Source organism: Vipera ursinii, assembly GCF_947247035.1.
Source record: "Vipera ursinii genome assembly, chromosome: 2".
Lineage (NCBI taxonomy): Eukaryota > Metazoa > Chordata > Lepidosauria > Squamata > Viperidae > Vipera > Vipera ursinii.
Window position 1 is genome coordinate 34,757,145 of NC_139513.1, and position 26,722 is coordinate 34,783,866.

General features: G+C 41.4%; 1 protein-coding gene across 1 annotated transcript in view; it reads right to left on the bottom strand.

Moving 5' to 3' along the window:
• The window catches only part of MAGI1 (membrane associated guanylate kinase, WW and PDZ domain containing 1), a 530,488-nt gene that overhangs the window by 73,917 nt on the left and 429,849 nt on the right, over nucleotides 1–26,722 (bottom strand). The window contains exons 10-12 of the mRNA XM_083356114.1: nucleotides 25,764–25,856; nucleotides 22,656–22,841; nucleotides 19,370–19,990 (exon numbers count right to left, since the gene is read on the bottom strand). Of these exons, the coding sequence (XP_083212240.1) occupies nucleotides 19,370–19,990; nucleotides 22,656–22,841; nucleotides 25,764–25,856 (900 nt within the window). The remainder of the gene's footprint in view (nucleotides 1–19,369; nucleotides 19,991–22,655; nucleotides 22,842–25,763; nucleotides 25,857–26,722) is intronic.

The window sequence follows — 26,722 nt, forward strand, 5'->3', positions numbered from 1 at the left end:
AAGCAACCTAGAACTAAGGAGAAACTTCCTGACAGTTAGAACAATTAACCAGTGGAACAACCTGCCTCCAGAAGTGGTGAATGCTCCAACAACTGGAAGTTTTTAAGAAGAGACTGGCCAGCCACTTGTCTGAAATGTTTCCTGCCTGAGCAGGGTGTTGGACTAGATGACCTCCAAGGTCCCTTCCTCCTCCTCCTCCTCCTCCTCCTCCTCATTATTATTATTATTATTATTATTATTATTATTATTATTATTATTATTATTATTATTATTATTAATTTCCTGACAGTTAGAACAATTAACCAGTGGAACAATCTGCCTCCAGAAGCTGTGAATGCTCCAACACTGGAAGTTTTTAAGAAGAGACTGGACAGCCATTTGTATGAAATGGTATAGGGTTTCCTGCCTGAGCAGGGGGTTGGACTAGATGATCTCCAAGGTCCCTTCCAACAACAACTACTTCTTCTTCTTCTTCTTCTTCTTCTTCTTCTTCTTCTTCTTCTTCTTCTTCTTCTTCTTCTTCTTCTTCTTCTTATTATTATTATTATTATTATTATTATTATTATTATTTAATTTCCTGACAGTTAGAACAATTAACCAGTGGAACAACCTGCCTCCAGAAGCTGTGAATGCTCCAACACTGGAAGTTTTTAAGAAGAGACTGGGCAGCCATTTGTCTGAAATGGTATAGGGTTTTCTTTCTGCCTGAGCAAGGGGTTGGACTAGATGACCTCCAAGGTCTCCAACTTTATTATTATTATTTATTGCAGAAGGCCAATATAGATTACACGGGGTGGAAAATGCAAAGCTAGGAAGGAGTGTGCTTTGGATGTATAGTATAACTTTATTACAGCCTTTATTACATTGTTTCAAGGTGTTGGTTAATTGAATGTAATATACAGATCACTTAAGAGTCGTCTCTAACTCAGGAAGGATAAAGTTTCATAAACGGACAATCAAGAGTTCTTGAAAACTAGAGATGATGAATAACTACACCCTAGTGCTCTGTCTGTAAATACACTTTATACATTCAAAATCTACCTTGAACAAACCTGGAGAAGGGTTGAATGTTCATTGCATTTCTGAAGATATAAACTATTGACTTTTATCAGGCTTAACTTTGTAAAATCTTAGTCTTGTAAGAGGTCTCCATCTCAAGCTCTGAAGTTATAATAGTAATCAGAATAGAGCCAGAAGAGACCTTGGAGATCTTCAAGTCCAAACCTTGCTTACGTAGGAGACCCTATAGTAGGGGTCTCCAAACTTGGTCCTTTTATGACTTGTGGACTTCAACTCCCAGAATTCCTCAGCCAGCGTGCCTGGCTGAGGAATTCTGGGAGTTGAAGTCCACAAGTCATAAAAGGGCCAAGTTTGGAGACCCCTGCCCTGTAGTATTCTTTTTTGTGTCGTGGTGACCAGAACTGGATGTAGTATTTCATGGTCTCACCAGTGCAATACAAAGAGTGATCTTGAAACAATCCCTTTGTTGATGTCACCTAGGACTGCATTAGCTTTTTTTGTCAGCTGCAGCACTGCTGGCACAATTCTGGTAAAGTGGTGCTTTGTAAATGGGGATATCCTTAATGGCTGCCATTTTGTGGATGGGAAAGCCTCCGGAGCAATCATTTGCAAAAAATGTGCATCCCGTTATAAGCATTTCAAAAAGTCCTCACTTAACCATTGGGATTGCTGATTTTTTGTTTGCTTATAGATCCACCGTTGTGGAATCAATATAGAAATCTAGCAATTTCAGTTTGATTCTGTGTCTTAGAAACCTTAGCTTCTTAATGGCTGCTTTCTGGATCTTCTCTTGAGACCCAGTTATATTAAAATCCCCAAATGCCCTGCCCACCCTTTCTAGAATTTTGGAATAAGGAACAATTTTATTTTGTGAAAGATAAGCTTCACTCTTACTGTAAACAAACAGACATCTGTAACAGCAATCAAACTTTTTAGCACAAAGGTGAACAGGCACATTACTGGGTAAATACACATCTATTTGTAGGGCTTCTAAAAGGAAAAGAAGAAGCTCTTAATTATTTACACTAATGAGCAATAATGTTCTTTTGTGGATAAAGCAGGGGGATACTAAACTAACTCTGCAGAAAATTTTGCCAGCAAAATCATATTAAAGACTCATTTAAAAGTCAGCTTGAAAAGCAAAGAGAAAAAAAAAGTCTTGATGTGTTGCTACTTGAACAAAATTACTTGCTTATGAAATAAACTTAAATATATATAATTTATGAAAAATAGCATTGGCATGAGTGTACACATCAAGAAAACCTTTGAATTTCATTTTTCCTGCAAGAAAATCAACACTAATTCTTGTTAAATGCTGAGACAAAAACACTTGCCTGTAGACCTACAGATGATATTCTCTAATATATAACTGTCACAATCTAGTTTTATAAAACTTCAGTTTATCCCATCTTGCACTCAGAATGTCCTTGTCTCAAAACATTTAATTTTAATTAAATTCAATTTAGCTATTATGAATAAAGCCTTTGATATATTTATAATACATTAATTTGATCAATCTTTTAAAAAGGCTATGAAAGTTCACAAAACATTATAGAATGGAAAATTTTATATTACATGCTATATTCAGGAATTTCATCTATACTTGCTGTCAACTTATTCACTGGGGATCCCTGAGTTCTCATATAATAGAGGGAGAAAATAAATGCTGCCAAGTCACTCTAACTGAGCTATGATACCAGTTACAAATATTGGGAATGGTATTAATACAACCCTGAAACTGAAACTCAAATACTTTGGCCACCAAATGAGAAAAGAGGACTTACTGGGGGGGGGGAGAAACCCTGATGTTGGGAAAGACTGAAGGCCAAAGGGGAGGGGGGAATGGCAGAGGATGAGATGGTTAGATAGTGTCATTGATGCAATGAACATGAATTTGGGCAAACTCTGGAAGACCGAGGAGGATGGGGGCCCCTGGTGTGCTGTGTCCATGGGTCACAAAGAGTTGGATGTGCTTAGTGACTGAACAACAACAAATTAATGCCACCAAGTAGAACACCTTTATACATTGATCATAATTTGCTTAACTACACTCTGTTGATTAAGTCACAACTGAATGAATTTACACATGGCCTTAAATCACAAATAAGAATTTAGTTAGAGTCACAGATCATTCTGAGTCAAACTTAAACAAGCCACATTACTATTTAGTGTGTATGGAAACCTAGACTAAATCTATTAATATTGACTGCTCTTCTTTCCATAGAAAGTAGGAAGAGAACTATGCAGTAGATATAGACTGATGATAATGAACAACTAATTAACAGTTTCTGGAATTCAAAGACAGAGCATTTGAGAATGATTCGTGAAATTTGATGAGATTTATATATTTTCAAAAACAAGGACAGACTTATAGGACATGAAAAAATGGGGGGGGGGGAAAATAACCAATGGGTCTAGGGACTCCTATTCCATTAATGAGTCAAGGCAATCAATTAAAGAAGCCAATTCCTTTTAGGATATTCTAGGCACACAGTTCATCCTATTCGTGTTGAATTTTGTAGCTTTCAATGAGGTGGGCTTAATCAATTGCCCAGCTACAACCTTTATTTGAACCAAACACTGGCGTTTTAACCTTTCAAAAATATACATAGAAGCCACTTGTGACAAACTTGACATCGCAATCTGCTTTCAGCAAGGCAGAGTAAAATACTGTTTCTCTCTCTTAGCTGAGACAACCTAATACCTGCTTGATTTACTGGTGTGTAAGTCATAACTGGGAAAATGGAGAATCTCACCTCTTGTTAAAACGTGCCTTGTTTAATGCACAATATAAGGTTCTGCTGTGCCACCTTGTGTTATATTATCTCATGTCTAATAAAAAAACACCAGCACAAACTAGAATCTGTAGGATTATTTAATAATATTTAATTTAATTTAATAATATTTATATACCGCCCTTCTCCCTGAGGACTCAGGGCGGTTCACAGGGCAGAATAAAATACTAAATACAAACGTTAAAACAAGATTAAATAATTGCCCATATTAAAACAGTTGGAATCAAGTTCTAATACACCAAATTAAAATTAAAACACAAGAATAAAAACCCCACCAATCCCCATCAGGCTAGGCCGGCTTGAGCAAACAGAAACGTCTTGAGATCGCGACGAAAGGAGCGAAGATCGGGCGCCATCCGGAGCTCTACCGGTAGCTGATTCCACAGCTCCGGAGCGCCCACAGAGAAGGATCTCCCCCTGGGGACCACCAATCGACATTCTCTGATCGGTGGCACCCTGAGGAGGCCCTCTCTGTGGGAACGCACAGGGCGCAGGGAGCTTGATGCCGGCAGCAGATGTTCCCTAAGGTACTCCGGCCCCATGCCATGAAGGGCTTTAAACACTGTTACCAGTACCTTGAATCTCACCCGGAAGACAACTGGCAACCAATGCAGCTCACGGAGCAGCGGTGTAACGTGGGAGTATCGGGAGACTCCCAACACAACTCTCGCGGCTGCATTCTGTACCAGTTGGAGCTTCCGGGTGGTCCTCAAGGGCAGCCCCATGTAGAGAGCGTTGCAGTAGTCTAGACGAGAGGACACGAGCGCATGAGTGACCGTGCACAAATCATCCCGGCTAAGATAGGGCCGCAACTGGCGCACCAGGCGAACCTGGGCGAAGGCCCCCCTAGTCACAGCTCCTATATGGTCTTCCAGGGTGAGCCGTGAATCTAGGAGGACTCCCAAGTTGCGAGCCCTATCTACGGGGGGTAATAGTTCACCCCCCATAGCCAAAGGTGGAACATCCGAATAAACCCGGGATGAAGGTATGCAAAGCCACTCAGTCTTGTCGGGGTTGAGTTGGAGTCTGTTCCTCCCCATCCAGACCCGAACCGCCTCCAGGCACCGGGACATCACGTTGAGGGCATCACTGGGGTGGTTTGGGGTCGAAAGGAAAAGTTGGGTATCATCAGCGTACTGATGATACCCAACTCCAAAGCCACGAATGATCTCACCCAGCGGTTTCATGTAGATGTTGAACAGGAGAGGCGAGAGGACCGACCCCTGAGGAACTCCACAAATGAGAGACCTCGCGGTCGACCTCTGTCCTCCTGCCAACACCGACTGCGAACGTCCCCGGAGATAGGAGGAGAACCACTGTAAAACTGTGCCTCCCACTCCCAATCCCCTGAGACGCCGCAGCAAGATACCATGGTCGATGGTATCGAAAGCCGCCGAGAGGTCTAATAGGACTAGAACAGAGGAATATCCCCTGTCCCGAGCCCTCCAGAGATCATTCACCAGCGCGACCAATGCCGTCTCCGTGCTGTGCCCGGGCCTGAAACCCGATTGGTACGGGTCTAGATAATCCGCTTCATCCAGGACCAGAGGGAGCTGATGCGCCACCACACTCTCAACAACCTTCGCAAGAAAGCGAAGGTTGGAGACAGGACGAAAGTTGTTTAATACAGCTGGGTCCAAGGCAGGCTTCTTGAGGAGAGGCCTCACCACCGCCTCTTTCAAGACGGCGGGGAAGCAACCCTCACTCAGAGAAGCCGATATAACTGCCTGGAACCAGCTGCGTGTCCTCTCCCGGGCTGCATAGACCAGCCAGGAAGGGCACGGGTCCAATAAACACGTGGTGGTGCTCAGCCTCCCCATGATCCTGTCCACTTCCTCCGGAGTCACAGAATCAAACTCCTCCCAGATGATATCGACAAGACCGCCAGTGTCCTGATCGTCAGACTCTGCCCAGTCAGAGTCCAGACCGGTCCGAATCCGAGCGATTTTGTCCGACAGATGTTGGTTAAACTCCTCGGCACGACCCTGCAAGGGATCCTCCCTCACCTCCTGATTTAGGAGGGAGCGAGTCACCCTAAACAGGGCGGCCGGGCGATTATCTGCGGACGCGATAAGGGTGGCGAAGTGGTTAGACCTCACCTCCCTTATCGCAGCGAGATAAGACCTAATGTAGGCTCTTAGTCGCAATCGGTCGGATTCGGATCGGCTGGACCTCCAACCGCTCTCTAGGCCCCGTCTCCGACGCTTCATCTCCCGAAGCTCCGCAGAGAACCATGGAGCTCGACGGGATCTGCACCGGGTCAGGGGCCGCAGGGGTACAACTCGGTCAAGAGCCTCAGTGGCCGTCCTTTCCCAGGCTTCCACTAAGGCATCTGCCGAGCTGTGAGCAAGGGAGGCAGGTGGGGACCCCAGCGCTGCCTGGAACCTCTGGGGATCCATTAAGCGTCTGGGGCGGTACCATTTAATTGGTTCCAAACACCCACGGCGGGGGGTGGCAAAACGGAAGACCAGCCGCAGGATGATGATCGGTCCATGACAGGGGCATAATAATTGGAGAGCCCCCACCAAGATCATCTAACCACCGTCTAGATAAAAAAACTAGGTCAAGGGTGTGGCCTCCCTCATGAGTCGGTCCCGAAATTACTTGCGTCAGGTCCATGGCCGTCATGGAAGCCATGAACTCCCGAGCCAACTCAGATGATCCTCCCAGCGATGGTAGATTGAAGTCCCCCAAAACTATAAGTTTCGGGAACTCAACCACCAGCCCAGAGAGGACATCGAGCAGCTCAGGCAGGGCTGCTGCTGCGTGACTAGGCGAAAGGTACACCAGCAGCAAGCCCAACTGCGCACCAGGGCCGCATCTCAAAAAGAGAGACTCACACCCGACTATCTGAGGAACAGTGGCCTCCCGCGGACACAAGGTCTCCCTCATAACAACAGCCACACCCCCACCCCTACCCTGAGCCCGAGGCCGGTGCAGCACCCGGAAACCTGGTGGGCAAAGGTCAACCAGAGGAATCCCGCCCTCTGGGCCCAACCAAGTCTCCGTGATGCAAGCCAGGTCCGCCTGCTCACCCTCGACCAGATCACGAACGAGAGGAGCCTTATTAGAGACGGACCTGGCATTCAAATACACCAGCCGGAGCTCAGGGGGCTGCACACCCTCACTCCCGGGACCTTGGGGTAGAGCCAGAGGGTCGGAGTGCCTCACCGCTTATTCAAAATCATACAGTTTTTATATTTCAAAACTCATGCTAGCTCAACATTTCTGCTAGCAGAGTTTCACACTAATTAAAACCTCATTATTCAGAGCCCAAAGGAGAGAGAAACTAAAAAAAAAATTCCAGCAACTTAAAGGCCACTGGGTGGATTTATTGTACCATAATTCTTAGTAGATTGAGTTTTATCAGGTGTATCTGCAGAAGTCAACTCTACGTTATGAAAGCTTATGCCACAATAAATTTGTGATAGCCTTTAAGCTGTTCCAAGAATCCATGTGTTTTTTACTGCAATGGCTAGCTAGACCAGGCCACTCCTTAGGAATCTGCCCTAGATTTAAAGTTTTCAAGTCTTGGTTGTTGTTAGTTTCAGATCATTTTTCCTTCTTCCTGCAGCTCAAAGGGACCAGCTGATCAATTTCTGAGAAGATAAGCCTTTTTTATTTTCAATTATTTTTAATCACCATCATAGACACCTAGCAGCTGCATCCCTGAATTTTCCACATATTTACACCACAGCATCACTATGGGAATGCAATCGAACACATTTCAATCATATTCCCTACAATTTGCAATTATTTTTTCCCTCACAATTACATGAACTTCTTATCTGCTTAATTTTCTACAACTGCTTCTGGGTATTCTATGCAACTTTAAATTGTGCAGGTTTTGGAAGACACGTGCTACTTGATATTTTAAAATGTGTACACAAATAAAAAAAGTTCCCAATGTTATCCAGAGTGCTTTTATCTGAATATTAAATGACTCAAATATGTAAGTGGCTTTGTTAAATATTGATAATATTTACGTCTGTCTCATTTGAGGAAGGATGCATTAATAAACTCAGATAAAGTAAGTATTTAAGTAAATACTTAAAGTTTGCACCGACCTTAACCTATCACCTGGTACATTACAAGTAATGAATAATCAGTGTTGTCAATTCTGATAATGCCAATCATCTATCACATGGGATAACACTCTGTTCAGTTGTCTATACTATGTTTTACCCTGTGGAATTGATTAACAAATGGGAAGTACTGTTACAGTAGAGAGGGGGTTCCTTAGGGATTGATGAAATCCTATGCGATGCAGGCCTAGTGACTCTTTGATAGTAAGGATAAGGAACATTTTCAAAGACATACGGGTGGGAAAACCAAGTGACTGGGATCTTTAAATATTACAAAGCCTAATGAAGTATTTTAATTTAAGAAGTGACACACATGTACATCCTATCATGTACATGTAGAAAATTTAAAGGTGAGCTTCCATATTCTATTTTGCATTCTGAAAAGACTGGGATCGTGTGGGATGAAGAAGGGAAAACAATTTTGAGAAGGCATACATATAGTCATGGGCATAGTTTGCTTTCCAGAAGACGCCAGCCTAGGGACAGAAAGGACTATTCTCATTCTGTAAGTAGTCAGAGGGCATTAGTACATATATATATCTTAAATAATCTTATTTTTTACAAATTTACCTATTAGATGAATCTATATATTAGTTTATAGGGACACGGTGGCTCAGTGGGTTAGGACGCTGAGCTTGTTGATCAGAAGGTTGGCAGCATGGCGGGTCGAATCCCGAGTGCCGCATAACAGAGTGAGCACCTGTTACTCGTCCCAGCTTCTGCCAACCTAGCAGTTCAAAAGCACGTAAAAGTGCAAGTAGAAAAATAGGGACCACTACGGTGGGAAGGTAACAGCGTTCTGTGTGCCTTTGGCATCTAGTCATGCCGGCCACATGACCACGGAGACATCCTCGGACAAGCGCTGGCTCTTCAGCTTTGAAACGGAGATGAGCACCGGCCCCTAGAGTTGGAAACGACTAGCACGCATGTGCGGGGGAACCTTTACATTTACCTTTATATATATTAGTTTAATTATGACTGTACAGTTCAGCTGAGATATACAGTACGTACAGGAAAAAGAATAACTACACACATTCACCATCTAAAAGGAGTTGGACTGAATAAACAATACAGGTTTGGTGGTTGATTATTTGAGACATGAAATCAACCTGTGATGTGCCAAAATGTGGGGGGGAAGTACTTGGGGTCAGTATTTGGTTGGACACTTTTAGCTACATTAACTGCAAGCAAAAGTTACAATAAGTGGTGATTAGTTTTTAGATTACTTGCAAGAACTAAGACCCATACCTCTACGGCTAGCTTCTATAACTCAGTAACTTCTGAAAATTTTCAAACATGTATTGCTTACAGTATTTCAGGTCCTCCCATAATATTTCTATGGTGTTCATATCCAGACATTGACTTGGAAATTCTAAAACAGTTTCTTCTTTATCATCCCCTCTCTTGTAGATATGTCTGCACTCTTGGATTCATTGTCTTGCTATCTGACCCACTTGCACTTGACAAGACAGATGGCTTAATATTTTCCTGCAGAATTCTCTCATACAAAGCAAAATTAATCTTTCCTTCAATGATGGCAAATTGCCCAGATTTTGAGATAGCAAAGCATACTTGAAACATAATGCTCTGCCTCCACACTTCACAGACAGTATGAGAGTCTAACTGTGGGTGGCAATGTTCGGTGATCATCAAACATAACTGTAGCCATACAGTCTGAAAATATGTCCACAGAATGTGCCTCCAGAAGGCTAGAGGGTAATCTAGAAAAGCATTAATGTTTTTCTCAGTAAGCAATTGCTTCCACCTCATTTAATGAACATATTTTTATCCAGGTATTTTGTTTATGGTAGAGTCGTGAACATGGAGTTTAACCAGAGAATAGTGTCTTAAAGATCCTTGAATGTTTTTTAATGGGTTCTCTGCAACTTCCTGGATGATTTTATGCTGCAGTTGTAGACTGGTTTTGGCAGGACAATCACTTGTAAGGAGCCTTGGTGGAGCAGTGGGCTAATGCCTCCTTAAGTAACACCAGCTGCCTGCAATTAGTGCAGGTTCGAGTCCCACCAGGCTCAAGGTTGACTCAGCCTTCCATCCTTCCGAAGTAGGTAAAATGAGGACCCAGATTGTTGGGGGCAATTAAGCTGACTTTGTAAAATGCCGCTTGGGCCCCCCCGAAAGCCCTAATAAGCAGGCATATACATAGAATGAAGGCTATTGCTAAGCACATTGATTTGTGCTTCTTAGATTGTAAGCCGCCCTGAGTCTTCGGAGAAGGGCGGGATATAAATGGGATTTTAAAAAAAAATCATAGGAGCCAAAATTTTCTCCATTTCAAATCTATGCCTCTGACTGTGAGTCAACTGAAACCCAGTTCTTCATATCTGCAATGAATCCTCCATGCTCCCACTTCACTTCTTCAGTTAATCAGGACATTTCAGTAAATTGTAACTTCTTGCTATTCTGACCTAGTTTGTGAATAATAAAGCCATGGTTAAGGTTTGCTTCCAAATCTTGCCTCATTGGGAAGTAATGAATTAGTGCTTCCCAATTTTGACAGGAACATTACTGCCTTCATTTCATTGTAATAATGGAAAAACAAGCTGGAAGCTGAGGGGCTAGGCATCAGCTTGGCTTAATAAACTAAGATTCGATGGACTAAATATTGTCAATTACCTTAAAGTTTCAGTCAGTCTCAGTTAATAATCTATTAATAGCCACATTAAATATAGAAATATTCTAATATGCCGATACCCAATAAAAATAAAATGCTAAAAATATATGGAGTAAGTCATTATATTATATCCACTGGAACCAACTTCCAGTGGAGGTAGTGAGTTAATTATCAGTAATTGAGTTTAAATATGCTTAGGATAAACCCATGCCTATTATCCAACTAAAATTAAATTAAATAAATAACAAATAATTTAAAAATGATACAAAAACAAAAAACCTCAAATGGCACACTCGATGGACCACTGGGTCTTTTTCTGCCATCAGTTTTCTGTTTCTATGTTTTATTTGAAAAATATATATATATGTTTACTTATAAACATGGTCAGATGGGTAGATCAGGTATACGAAAGCATCTATTGCCATTTCCACAAAGAAAGAGAAATGAAGAATATGAATTTCTGCTCTTGTAAGCAGACTGGTGGCCCCCAGGGGGAGGGCGTTCTCTGTGGGTGCGTTGGATTTATGGAACCATCTTCCGGTTGAGCTCCGGATGGCACCCGACCTTTGCTCCTTCCGGTGCGACCTAAAGACCTACCTGTTCGAACAAGCCGGCCTGGCCTGATGGGTGATGGGTTTGGGTTTTATTGCTTTTTATGTATTTTAACTTATTGTTATAGTTTAGTTTAGTTTAGTTTAGTTTAGTTTAGTTTATTAATATTTCTATACCGCCCTTCTCCCGAAGGACTCAGGGCGGTGTACAGGGCAAGAATAAAACATAAAGTTACAAAAATTAAAAAGTTATTAAATACATGCCCATAAAAAACAATAAATAGATTAATAAAACCCCCAATAAAATGATAATAAAAACCCCTGCAATCCCACCCTAAGGCCAGGCCGGCTTGTTCGAACAGGTATGTTTTCAGATCGCGGCGAAAGGAGCGAAGATCCGGCGCCGTCCGGAGCTCAACCGGTAGCTGGTTCCAAAGCTCCGGAGCGCCCACAGAGAAAGATCTCCCCCTGGGGGCCACCAGTCTACATTCTCTGACCGGTGGCACCCTGAGGAGGCCCTCTCTGTGGGAACACACAGGGCGAAGGGAAGTTGACGCCGGCAGCAGGTGTTCCCTAAGGTATTCCGGCCCCCTGCCATGTAGGGCTTTAAATACCATAACTAGTACCTTGAATCTCACCCGGAAGACAACTGGCAGCCAATGCAGCTCACGGAGTAGAGGTGTGACATGGGAGTATCGGGAAACTCCCAACACAACCCTCGCGGCTGCATTCTGTGCCAGTTGGAGCTTCCGGGTGGTCCTCAAGGGCAGCCCCATGTAGAGAGCATTGCAGTAGTCTAGTCGTGAGGTCACGAGCGCGTGAGTGACCATGCATAGATCATCCCGGCTTAGATAGGGCCGCAACTGGCGCACCAGGCGAACCTGGGCGAAAGCCCCCCTAGTCACAGCTCCTATATGATCTTCCAGAGTGAGCTGTGAATCTAGGAGGACTCCCAAGTTGCGAGCCCTATCTACGGGGGGGTAATAATTCGCCCCCCATAACGAGAGGTGGAATGTCCGAATAAACCCGGGATGAAGGTATGCAAAGCCACTCGGTCTTGTCGGGGTTGAGTTGAAGTCTGTTCCTCCCCATCCAAACCCGAACCGCCTCCAGGCAACGGGACATCACGGCGAGGGCATCACTGGGGTGGTTTGGGGTCGAAAAGAAAAGCTGGGTATCATCAGCATACTGATGATACCCAACTCCAAAGCCACGAATGATCTCACCCAGCGGTTTCATATAGATGTTGAACAGGAGAGGCGAGAGGACCGACCCCTGAGGAACTCCACAAATGAGAGACCTCGCGGTCGACCTCTGCCTTCCTGCCAACACCGACTGCGAGCGTCCCCGGAGATAGGAGGAGAACCACTGCAAAACCGTGCCTCCCACTCCCAACCCCTGGAGACGCCGCAGCAAGATACCATGGTCGATGGTATCGAAAGCCGCTGAGAGGTCTAATAGGACCAGAACAGAGGAATGCCCCCTGTCCCGAGCCCTCCAGAGATCATTCACCAGCGCGACCAATGCCGTCTCCGTGCTGTACCCGGGCCTGAAACCCGATTGGCACGGGTCTAGATAATCCGCTTCATCCAGGACCAGAGGGAGCTGATGTGCCACCACACTCTCAACAACCTTCGCAAGAAAGCGAAGGTTGGAGACAGGACGAAAGTTGTTCAATATAGCTGGGTCCAAGGCAGGCTTCTTGAGGAGAGGCCTCACCACCGCCTCTTTCAAGACGGCGGGGAAGCAACCCTCACTCAAAGAGGCCGATATAACTGCCTGGAACCAGCTACGTGTCCTCTCCCGGGCTGCATAAACCAGCCACGAAGGGCACGGGTCCAATAAACATTCTTGGGCATCTTGTTTAATCTCTTTTAATTTTTGTATTCTTGTCTTTTAACATGTATTGCCCTGTTCACCGCCCTGAGTCCTTCGGGAGAAGGGCGGTATACAAATAATAATAATAATAATAATAATAATAATAATAATAATAATAATAATAATAATAATAATCATTTCTTGTCTTGTTTTGAGTTTAGAAGAAGCAGCAAAGGTAGTTAAAAAGAATCCACACTATTCATACTTTGTGATACTAATAAAGTAGCTATTCCAGAATTAAATTCCCTTGACTTTATTTGGAATAACAACCTCTGTGACTTAATAACTACAATCACATATTCTGCTGGTGTTATCATAGTACAGCTGATAAATGTAGGTAACCAATTAATACAAAATAGCAATGTTACACAGGTAAGTCCTCGGCTTAAGACCACAACTGAGCCCAAAATTTCTGTTGCTAAGTGAGACATTTGTTAAGTGAGTTTTGCCCCATTTTATGACCTTTTTTGCCACAGTTGTTAACTGAACCATTGCAGCAGTTCAGTTAGCAACATGGTTGTTAAGTGAATCTGGCTTCCCCATTGGCTTTGTTGGTCAGAAGGTCACAAAAGGGGATCACAAGACTCTGAGACAGGGCAACCGTCATAAATACGAGCTAGTTGACAAGAGTCCAAATTTTAATCACATGACCGTGGTGTGAAAAATGGTCATAAGTCACCGCTGTAACTTCACTAGATGAACTATTGTAAGTCGAGGACTACCAATAATTTGTTTACACTATTGTGCCTACTGTACTTTGTGTAGTGAAAATGATGAAGGCCATGGTTCTTACACAATGGTGCAGGCACCTATCTTAAATATATAATAGAATTTCCTACAGAAACTTAGAAATTGACCCGGTCAGAACTGACAAGCTTATTTTATTGGTTAGTGGGGCAGACTAGTACACCGGAGACTGCATTAAAGGAGTTTTCAGAATGCTAATTTACCAAAGGAACTTCTTCGTACTGTTTTCGCCTTCATTCGTTTTCTTCTTGTTCCTCACAAGCAGTGGTAAGAATCTGTCGGCCCCAGTGATCTAATTACAGGGAATCAAGATTCCAACGGTGGCTGCATTATCATAAATATTTTACAGGCTATGCTTTCTCTGGATATGCATCTCGAATTTTAAAAGACAGGCATAATTTTGAAGAGGTGCCAGTGGCTTGGAAGCTGGCTGAGCTTGTCACATCTACTACACGTACATTTCTGATATTTTTCAGCCTGATTTGTAATCATGACCGAAGAATCTTTGACGCATATCTGAACAGAAGCTTTGTGCTATGTTGAGGAGTCTTACCTGAGCTTGACCGGGTAGAAATGATATGTCAATAAAATTAAGACCTAAGAACAGGGATGGGCAACTATAGCATTTTACGACCGGTGGACTTCAACTCTCAGGAATTCTGGGAGTTGAAGTCCACAGGTCATAAAAGTGTCATAGCTGCCTACCACTGCCTGAGAATGAAGCATTTTCCCAGAAGCTGTCTCCAAATGGACATCAGAAGGAGAGGTAGCCCAAACAGCGTGTAGTTCAAGAATGATGGAAAGAGTTTGATTATCCTAAACCAAGAGCCAGAAATCCCTCCCAGAGGGAGCCCAACAAAAATGAGAAATTGTGCATCACATGAACTTTTGGTTCTGGCAGCAAAACCGAGGAAAGAACGGGGGGGGGGGATGAAGTGAAAAAGAACAGAGTTGTGTAAAAGGAGGAGTTTTCAAAAGTGACACTTCTCGCTGACAGAATGGGGGTGATGTCTGTTAAAATTTCCTTCCCAAAACATCTACTAAAAAAATACTGGAGCGTTACGGTTGTATTTTTGGTTATCTTATTTACATAAAACAAATGGCTCTGGAAAATTCAAGGATGCCCTTCAAACTTTTGTGTGTGCTGTTAATGTACTTGTAAAAAAACACTCATTCTTTTCTATACAAGTAGTCCTGGACCTGCAACCACAATTGGGACTGGAATTTATAACAACAACAATAAAAAAGTTGGAAGGGACCTTGGAGGTCATCTAGTTCAACCCCCTACCTCAGGCAGGAAACCCTATACCATTTCAGACAAATGGCTGTCCAGTCTCTTCTTAAAAACTTCCAGTGTTGGAGCATTCACCACTTCTGGAGGCAGGTTATTCCACTGGTTAGTTGTTCTAACTGTCAGGAAGTTTCTCCTTAGTTCTAGGTTGCTTCTCTCCTTGACTAGTTTCCATCCGTTGCTTCTTGTCCTGCTTTCAGGTGCTTTGGAGAATAGCTTGACTCCCTCTTCTTTGTGGCAGCCCCTGAGATATTGGAACACTGCTATCATGTCCCCCCTCACCCTTCTCTTCATTAAACTACACATACCCAATTCCACCAACCGTTCCTTGTATGTTTTAGCCTCCAGTCCCCTGATTATCTTTGTTGCTTTTTTCTGTACTCTTTCTAAAGTCTCAACATCTTTTTTACATCGTGGTGACCAAAACTGGGTGCAGTATTCCAAGCAATTTAAGCAAAACAGTTGTTAAGTGAGTTTTGCCCAATTTTATAACCTTTCTTGCTGCAGTCATTAAGCAAATCCCATGCTTGTTAAGTGAAGCACAAAGTTTTTAAGCGAATTTATTTTATTTTTTATTTTTATTTTAATTCCATTTATATCCCGCCCTTCTCCGAAGACTCAGGGCAGCTTACAAGCTTAGCAGTAGCCTTCATTCTATGTATATGCCTGCTTGTTAGGGCTTTCACACACACACCCCAAGCGGCATTATTACAAAGTCAGCTTATTGCCCCCAACAATCTGGGTCCTCATTTTACCTACCTCGGAAGGAAAGAAGGCTGAGTCAACCTTGAGCCTGGTGGGATGCGAACCTGCACTAATTGCAGGCAGCTGGTGTTACTTAAGGAGGCATTAGCCCACTGCTCCACCAAGGCTCTGTTTGGCTTGCCCCATTGATTTTGCTTGCCAAAAGCTGGCTGGGAAAGTCACAAATGAGGATCACATGATCTAGGGACCACTGCAACTGTCACAAATACATGTCAGTTGCCCAGCATCTGAAGTTTGATCACGTGATGTGGAGACGCTGCAATGGACAGATATGTGAACGTAGTTGTAACTCTTTTTTTCAGTGCTGTTTTAACCAATTGGTCATAAGTTCAGTACTACCTAAAAAGCATTGGTTCGGATGGCATGGAAACATCATGGTACTCTAAATCAGGGGTCCCTGGGCCCCCAAACCCCAGTCTGTGGACCAGCACTGCCAAAAACCAGGCCACACAAACAAGCGAAGCCCCATCCACAGGATGCATGTAGCACACAAAACCACGCCCCTTCCGGTCCATGGAAAATCCTCTCTCCACGGAACTGGTCTTTGGTGCTCAAAGTGGGGGCCGCTGCTCTGAATCATACCCTGGATATTTTTTTTCCCTCCAGCCAAGGTTAAGCTGTTTTGTCTGTCTGTCTGCCAAATAACAACAACAAGCAAACAGGCAACTTTAGCTAGTTCATGTCTGCCATAATGTAAGTTTTCCAATTTGGAGTTGGAACTATCAAATTAGGGGATTTTCATCTCTTCATGCATTGTTTTTTTTTAAAAAACAGTGCTCTCAAAAATAATATAGAAAGCTAAAACGGGACAGCTGAGTACTAATGGATTTTAAAGCTGGCAGCTTCAACATCTCTTCCAGTGTCTAGGGTAAAATTCTTACTATGCAACAGAATACTAAATTGCTCAAGCTATTAAAGAGCAACAATAGAGATTTGACAATGTTTTAAGTAGAATGTGATAACCTTTTAGCATAATCTATGACACTGAAATGAGAAATCCCACAATGCAGATGGAAACAATGAATTGCATAGTTACACATACACAGAAAGTGATAATCAGAGATGGATCAGCATTTCCAATGATCTGCTCGTTATTGTGGTGCTGCAGATAAGAGGTGATGATGGAGAGATGTCCTAAAGAGAGGTGGAAGTCAATTTTAAGAGCTTTGGGTGATTACACATACCAAGGGCTTGATGAATTATCAATATGGATGAATAGAAACTGAGAAGTTTTTTTTTATTACAAAGTCACTAGAACAGAAGGTGACTAACACCCTGGGGCTGTTTTCAGTCTAAAGGCTACACTTTCTGCTCTGCCTGGAAGCTCAGGAGGAATCACCAGAAATATTATGTGAAAATTGGCAGTTGTCTTCAGATCCGTCTTTTTTACTTTGAAGAATAAGATTAAGAAGATAAAATGCATGTATTATAATTCGCACTGGCAGAATTTTATCTGATCTTGTCTCTCAGCCTCTCCAAATGGAAAAATTGATCCAATACCTGAAGGGATTCGGAGATTTCAAAGGATGAAATAAGTGCAATTAGATTCTGCAAGGTTTAAGGCACCATTTGATCCATTAGTCTCTAATCCAAGAAATGCTTCTGAAATATCAGCCCTACCTATCTTGAGGTTGGGGACTGCAGCCACAAATACACTACTAGATGTAGGACAGGGGTAGGCAACCTCGGCTCTTTTATGACTCATGGATTTCAACTCCCAGAATTCCTGAGTCAGCTGACTCAGGAATTCTGGGAGTTGAAGTCCATGAGTCATAAAAGAGCCGAGGTTGCCTACCCCTGATGTAGGAGATGACCAGACTGAGGTTGAGGGAGGAGTAAAATACATCATCAGTAATGAGTCCCTTCATGCTTACAAGAGGCCTATGTCCAGCATGCCTTGAATTCCTTTCTATTCTTAACTCCCACTAATTTCCTTTGACCGTTACTAGTTCAGATTCCAGTAGAGAGGCTTAAGCTTACAATAAACCTTTATACACATTTGAATGGCCTGGATTTCCTGATTTCCCTGGTGCTTGACCCTAAATGACTACATGCACATCCCACAAACAGAATACCCCACCTTAACTAAAGAAACTAGACAAACAGTACAACCAATGTGGGCATATGCACACTTTTTCCAAGACCACCTTGTGAAGACTAGGCACTGTGGTATCCATAGGTACCTTGTGCTTGTGAATCGTCCTCTGATAACCCATCAGAGTCAATATGCACATCATACGTTATCCAAAGTTGCTTTTAGGCTGCATATTGGTCCCTTCACTTTCTTGGAAAATTAAAATAATAAAACAAGATAACTTAGAATATTGTAGTATAAATATTCTGGTAGATTCAATCTAGAGAAGAGGCAAACCCACTCTGTTTGCCTTTTGATGAATGAATAATCTATAGTGGCCACATCCATCCTAGCAGCCATTTTGCAAATCAACAACTCCCTCAATGTTATCGTATGGCAAGGCCTCTCAATCACAGAAATATCCAATTGAATCCACAGGCCCAAAATATTGTCTGTTTTTAATTCTAGACCAATTGGAATGTACTCTGTGAAAAAAGATAGATGGAGTCCAAAGATGAATGGCTCTTCTTTTATACATCAAAGCAATGGAGAACATGGAGAAACAAACATGTTCCAAGAATTAAGTGAATTTTCTGTAGTAATAGGAAGGTGAGCACAACAATTGAAGCAAGGTGATAGCAAATCCCTTCTTACAATTCTGTAATAAAATGATCAATTGAAATGTACTAAAAAAATGGACAGAAATGAGACACATTATGAATCAGCTGACTTCGACAAGTTCAAAGTTTTCATGAAAAATGGGTATTTTTAACATTTCAATAAGAAAACAAGCAAAATCCCATCTAATCATATTCAGGTCAAGAAAGTTTAAATGCCATCTATGCCTGTAACATAGCCATCAATTTCTAAATACAGATAGTCCTCGACGTATGAACATAATTGAGCCCAAAATTTATGTTGTTAAGTGAGACATTGGTTGAATTTTGCCCCATTTTATGACCTTTCTTGCCACAGTTGTTAAGTGAAGTTACTAACATGGTTGTTAAGCGAATCTGGCTTTTCCATTGATTTTACTTGTCAGAAGTTTGCAAAAGGTGATCACATGACCCCAGGACATGTCAACTGTCATAAATATGAACCAGTTGCCAAGCATCTGAATTTTGATCACATGACCATGGCAATGCTGCAATGGTTTTGTAAGTGTGAGAAAGGTCATCAGTTACTTTTTTCACTGCCGTTGTAACTTTGTATGATCACTAAATGAAATGTTGTAAGTCGAGAACTGCCTGTAGTGTTTATGTCTGAAAAAAATTGATACCACCGGCAAACTTTCTAATGCATTTATGTTCTCTGCCTTGAGTTACTTGTAAAAAACAAGTGTGTGTGTGTGTGTGTGTGTAGGATACAAACAAACAAATAAATAAATAAAGGCAAATACCAGGACCAACTCAAAATTAAAAGCCAGCAGCTATAATTCTTTTTAGCAGTTTAAGCTAGTAACGTATATTTAGACACCAATGTTTTAAATAGAGTACTTTGGTCTTAAATTTAAAAAAAAATTGGGACCTACCTCCTCGCTGTACCAGCAGTGTCACCTCACTTCCTTTAGGACATTCAATCAGCATATCCACAACTTGGTTGTGAGTTAGATTCTGCACATTCTTTTTGTTGACTTCAACTATAAGGTCCCCTTCTTTTAGGCCTCGGCACCTTGGGCTGTCGACAATTTGCTTCACTCTCTGTCCTCCACCTCCAGGACTGTCTGCTATAGTGAAGCCAAAGCCCATTGGCCCTTTAATTATATGTACAGTTATGAGTTCAGGTTGCGTTGCTATAGAAGAAGCCAAAGAGACGGTGTCATTGGGGTAGCCGTGGGATCCATTGGAAGAAACCTCAGTGGGACTGCTAGGTCTCTGCTCTTTCGTCCCATTGACCTTCCCTGTTTTACTACCATGGCTTGCCGGAGAGTCGTAGCTTTCTTGCCCGTTTACAATGATTGGTTCTTTATCCAAAATGGCCACAGATGTCACCAGACTTGTGTTGGGATCATCTGGGTCAAAAGGCAGAGGATAGCCCCGGCACAGTTCTAGGTCCACGCTGGCACCAATAGGAATTGACTGGAAGATTTTGACCACTTGGGCGTGGGTGTGGCCCAGTACACATGTGTCATTCACGCTGACAATAACATCTCCTGCAGAACAGATGGTTGAAACTCTGTTAGTTTATACATACACGCTTCTCGTTTCGTTCAGTGCATAGCCCAAGTAAAGAGGCAGAAGAGTAGTTAAAACCAGTAGTAGTTTTATCAAATAAATATTACTGAAAATATTTGGGAACCAAACATCCAGACCTAGAAACCTTTGATGATCATATATATTTCTTTAAATGCATTGATCAAGGAAATGGATCCAGGGAGTTCATGTATCTTGGCATCGAATAACCCAAAATGCTATGTAACAGAGACAAAGAATGATTTTAGCTCATCAAAATGCATATTAGGATATTATAATAATTTTTCTTTTCGTGAAACTAAAATTTATATAGCCATTTTTTTCACAACAAATTCAGAGACTATGAGAAAAGGAGGCAATGAATCCAAAGCAAAATATTACATCTATTAAAACTATAATATTTATATTATATTAATATTATATATATATATATATATATATATATATATATATATATATATATATATATATATATATATATATATATATATATATATATATATATAAAAATTCAGAGGTTACCTTTCATAGCTAAGCTCATGAGCTCCTGGGGACAAGATAATGGATTTGGATCTGCGTTTAATGCTATGGGTGATACTGTAGAATTCAATGTTTTGTGTGCATGTTTCTATTCATGCAGGGACGCGGTGGCTCAGTGGGTTAGGATGCTGAGCTTGTTGATCAGAAGATCGGCAGTTTGGCGGGTCGAATCCCGAGTGCCGCGTAACAGAGTGAGCGCCTGTTACTTGTCCCAGCTTCTGCCAACCTAGCAGTTCGAAAGCACGTAAAAATGCAAGTAGAAAAATAGGGACCACTATGGTGGGAAGGTAACAGCGTTCCGTGTGCCTTTGGCGTCTAGTCATGCAGGCCACATGACCACGGAGACGTACTCAGGCAAGCGCTGGCTCTTCGGCTTTGAAACGGAGATGAGCACCAGCTCCTAGAGTCAGAAATGACTAGCACGCATGTGCGGGGTAACCTTTACCTTTACCTTTTACCTTCTATTCATAGCATTTTGGGGATATTTGTTGTAACTTCAAATGTTCACTAAATGAATGGCTGTAACTTAGTCAAGGACTGCCTGTACTTTTCTTAAGATTCTAAAATTCCCCAAGAAGGAAGTGGGAACAATAATAGCATGCCATATAAAATGGAAGAAACACGGTTATAGTAGTAAATATATGCCAACATGGAAATATTCCTAGAGTAATATAAATTTCATTCTTGAATGAGAATTAACTAACTTATTGATAAATACTTTTTAAAAAAGCAGAATTATTTTGATGACTGAAAAAGACTGCACTGGTTTCAGCAGACAGCTTCACTTTTAACCAATCATAAGAACTAGGGAATTCTTGCTTTTAGTTGTTTTAAAACATCTCAAAAATATTTTTTGACCGATTGCGTTACATAAAAATCTTTTGCCTGTATAAAATGAGGTTTTAAGCAGATATGAGATTATCCTTCAGTGCCCTGGAAATTTACTGTTTGCATGTTTAAGCTCTAATGTTTTGTCCTTTCAAAAGGTTTGTTAAGTGCAGCACTACTGTATTGTGTGTGTTCGATTGTGAGTCACACAGGGGAGGACTTTGCTCTGAATTCTGTCTATAAAAATGGCAGAACATTTTGGCTTTGATGTAGCATATGTTTCAAAGTACACTCTATCTTTTTAGATTTAATTCTCTGCTATTAAGAAATTCTGCAGACTGTAATATTTTGCTTCTAAATTGTAATAGCTTGATTTGACAGTATAGCTTGTTTATAGTGCTATATATAGACAATATAGAGACACATTATATAAAAAGACACTATAACCTGCTTGACATTCTAACCATTATCTTTTCTTTAAAATAAAATAAAGCAAAGTAGTAAAATAAAATAAAACAAAACAAAACTTTCGGCCAAAATAGAATAATTGAGCTTTAGATTCTAGTAGATTAGTAAGTTTTTTCTAGCATTGCATTAGTTAAACGGACTCTTGATTGAATATTTCATTGTTTTCATTATATTTACAAGATAATTAGATGTACAGAGAGGTTATGGGACTGCTCTTCTTTTTTAATTCTGTTCCTCTTTTTTTTTTTAGTGCTTTTGAGTCAACCTTGATTCCTGGTGATTGCCTGAACAAGTCCCTGCAGTTTCCTTGACCAGATTTCAGAAGTAGCTTGCTGCCGTACCTTTCCTAGGGCTGAAAAAAGTGACTGGCCCAAGCTGGCTTTGTGCCTAAGGTGGGACTAGATATCCCGGCCTCCCGGTTTCTAACTTTGTACCTTAACCACTATACCAAACGGGCTCTGTCTCTGCTGTTTATTTCATCTAGTTTCCATCAACGACAACTGCCATTGAGCAGACATGAAATTTTATAGGAGGCAAGGCAATTTTTTTAAAAAAAAAACAAGAAACTCACATCTTCCAGAACAGTTGGCAAAACGTACTGTAAACAGTATGGAGCAAAACTGTGGAATGGAACTCCTAGTTTTATCCCAAGGAATGTGTTATTTCCCTTCCTTTGCTTTTGAGACAGAAATTAACTAACTAGCATGATTTAAACGCAGGTGACTACGCTACTTTCCCACGGCTAATCTCCCATTAAAGCAGAGAAATCTCTCATGTCTGACAGGCTACCTGTTTCCATTTTGCCATCCAGTGCTGCAGGCCCATCAAGCACCAAACTCTTTATCTGGAGAAATTCATCTGGTTCATCGCCGCCGACCACAGTGAAACCAAAGCCTCTGCTGCTTTTCCTCAGTTTGGTGTGAATGAACTTCCCTTTCAGTTCAGATGGGTTCCGGGTAAAAAATGGTTTCCCTGCTGTGAAAATTTCAGAAGTTTATAAATCAGGAAAAAATAAGTCCACTAATTTCTCTACAGTATCCTTCTCTTCTCTAATAAGCTGCTGGTGGCACAATAAGCTAGCTTCCCTTTGGTGTTTCTTAACCTGAAAGAGACAAGTGGTCTCGTCACATGGAGAAGAATTGAAAGGAACTCTAACCGAAAACTCACGAAAAAGGAATAAATGAAAGTAGACCGAGAGTAAGAATGAGAACGTTACAGTTGGATGGAGTTGATGAGATCTTCAGAAAGCAAGAAGTGAGGAGTTAAAGAACAGAAAGCACCTACAGCGTGATGTATAAATGGGCAAAAAAAGGTTTGTTTGCAAGGCTGCAATAGTATGAATTGCTATTAACTAGATTTAGTCATGTTTCCATTTCCTTTCCTTTTTATCATATACCTTTAATTTCTTATTATTTCTTACTCCTTGGTTACGCTCTATAGCAGGGGGTCTTCAAACTTGGCCCTTTCATGACTTGTGGACTTCAACTCCCAGAATTCCGTAGCCAGCGTGCCTGGCTGAAGAAATCTGGGAGTTGAAGTCCACAAGTCATAAAATGGCCAAGTTTGAAGACCCCTGCTCTATAGAGTGCTGTTGACACTGAAAGATATGTCTGTACATAAGACAATTTGTTAATCTACATGTCAATTAAAATAAAATAAAAATTGAAATTTTAATAAAAGTTCTGTACTACATGCCAGCCTTGCCTTATTTTTGTATGTATTAATTGCTTCTTGTATTTCTGGTACGCTGCCATTGCACTTAAAGCCCAGTTTTTGTCAGCTGAAATCAAAAGGTCAGGTACAAGTATAACTAGTCCTATGAATGGCTCATACATGCTGAGACTATGATTCAGCCTCTTTGTCAAAACGGTGGATGCATTTGAGAGTAGTAAGCTTTCTCCAGGTTTCTGTTGGAGTAAAGACCTTCAAAATAGCTGCAAAGCTTTTGAAATTATATATTCTAGCTTTTCTAATTAATGGGCAATTATATAGCATGCATTAAGTTTTAGAGGAACAACAATTAAAAGGCAGAATTTTCTGCATGAATGGACTGCCTTCTTTTTGATTGACCACTATAGCAGAAAATCTCTCCAAATGTATATATTTTCATAGTTCCAAAGGAACTCAGAAGCAATTCCATGGCCTCTCTTAAGTTATTCAATCACAAGCATGATTGAAATAAAACAAATAATAAGGCATAGCAGGTCTTGATTTATATATAGGCACACATTAATTCAACGGGGACAGGAAAAAAACCACTAAGTTGTTTATTCCCAAATATTCTAAGGCAGAGGTCCCCAACCCCCAGTCCATGGACCAGTACCGGGTCGCAGCATGTCAGCATCCGAGTTGCACAAACAAGCAAAGCCCCATCCGTGGGATGCAGGCAGCACACAAAACCACACACTCTCCGGTCCACGGAAAAACCTTTCTCCACGGAACTGATCCCTAGTGCCCAAAAGGTTGGGGACCTCTGTTCTAAGGCAGAACATCTTCAACACTTTCTTTCTATATTAATCCAAAACAGAGTAATAATGTACTTCTTCAAAAGATAAATCTGTTCACAAAATTTAAATCAGATCAATGATCTGTTTGTGTCTCTGATTGCATCTAGACTTTAAGTAAGGTGTGTGGTAATAATGCCCCTAGCTACTCCCCAGATAGGAGTCTCTTGCCATCCAGCATCTGAATTCCCATCCTTTAGTCATCATCACTTCTTGTTGCATGTTATTAATAACATACTGTATATGCAATAGTGAACTTCTATGCTGCTAATACATCTGGTTCATATCAAGCTGCAGATGCCCAATATTCTCCAATTCTCCCTTTCCCGTTACAGTTTGGCACCCCCAAACTTGTTAGACTCCTGAGTGCAGCTTTTCAAGAGCACAGAATATTTCAGAGAGAGTACAAAGCTTCTTGCCTTAACGACCTCCAAACCCTGAATCTGAGCATTTCCTTGCTACTCTGAACACCTCAAAGGATGAGCAGCTAAGAATGTAATGTTGTGGAAAGTAATATTCTTCTCAGCATAGAGGGCAACACCAGAGTTAATACTAAAACAAACAAACAAACAATATTAGTACATCGTTCTGAATGTCTGCCTGAAATTTGGGAAGAATTTAGACACTCTGTCCAGTTTAGTTTAGACACATTGGAGGGGAGAGATTAGATGTGGCAATAGTGTATAATCTTATACAATTATATTATATAACATATGATATTTTTTATTCCTGTTATTCTAGGCTTTAACTTATCAGAAAGTTACTTCCTAGGATGAACAATAGGAATTAATGATACTATATTAAGCACAACAGGTATTTTTTGACTTACAACCACAATTGTCTGTTCATAAGTGAGACAATTCTTAAGTGAGTTTTCCCCTATGTTATGACCTCTCTTGCCACAGTTGTTAAGTTAGTAACACGGCTGTTACAGTAAGTGATTCTGGCTTCCTCATTGACTTTGCTTGTCAGAAAGTTGCATGTTATGATCACATGACCAGAGGATACTGCAACCGTCATAAATACAGGACAGGTGCCAAACATTTGAATTTTAATCAGATGATAATTGGGATGATGCAACGTTTGTAAATGTGAAACACAATCATAAAGTCACCTTTTCAGCGCTGTTGTAACTTTGAATGGTCAATAAATGAACTTTTGTAAGTAGAAGACTACGTGTATGTTCTTATTTGGAGACGGGGATAGTGGTTGTGATAACTCCAGAAGTACCTAAGCTGATGAAAGCCAGTGAGGACACCAAACAATTTCGGAGGGAGGTGTAAAGTGGAGATGAATGTTCTTGAAGGTCCTATGATCTGTTTTGGGTAACTAATGCTCTTCTCTGACACTTTAAAGAAAAAAAAAGACTTTCATTACACTTATAGCAATTTACCTTGTACTGGAACATCTCTAACTGTCTCCTGGTTAGTGGGAATATGGTTTGGAAGAGAAGGAGGAGCAAGGGGAGGATTATCTTCAGTCCATTCTGGGGGGAAAAAGAGAAGAAAAGAAAAACAGAATTTTTAACTGTTTTAACCATTAAAGCACATTCTATAATCCAAAGGGCTTTAACATGCAGACTAGAAAATTCAGAGCACATTTGTTTTTGAAGTGTATCATCTGGAACAGGAAGTGCTATTGGAATATTAAATATAGCAGCGCCCCCCCAACCTTTTGGGCACCAGAGACAGGTTCTGTGGAGAGGTTTTTTTCATGGATCGGAGGGGGCGTGGTTTCGTGTGCTGCCTGCATTCTGTGGATGGGGCTTCACTTGTTTTTGCGGCCTGGTTTCTGGCATGCTGGTGCCGGTCCATGGACCGAGGATTGGGGGACCTCTGATAAATAGGATCCAGCCCCACAATGAACCACTTGGGTTTTCTGCATTGTTAATGCAAGCTCACTGAGTCTCTTCCTTTGACTTCCCTCAGAAGACTTGTCACAACAGATTTTATGGACGTCTCTCAAAGTCTTCTGAAGAACAAGAGTAGCAAACAGCGATCCATCATCTCAACTATGCAAGACCAAGCGTAGACAACAACATTAACCAAGCAGAAGCTGGATACCTGAGTGGGAGACCAACCAGTGGTTGGAACGTATTGGTCACTATGAACTGCATCATTACCTATCACTGCAGGGGTAGACGAGATCTTAGAATATATATGCAATTTAGACTGCCCTCCTTACATTAATTTATTTTGCACATCAGAAAATCGGTGTAGAAAAATGATGAATGGAAGAAAGTATTGAGATATAATGGATATGATTTATCCATTGAGCAAATTTGTCCCCCAGAAATTATTTGGAGTAATGTTTTCTAGTGCCTCTTTCTTATATCAGAAAATAAAAATAAAA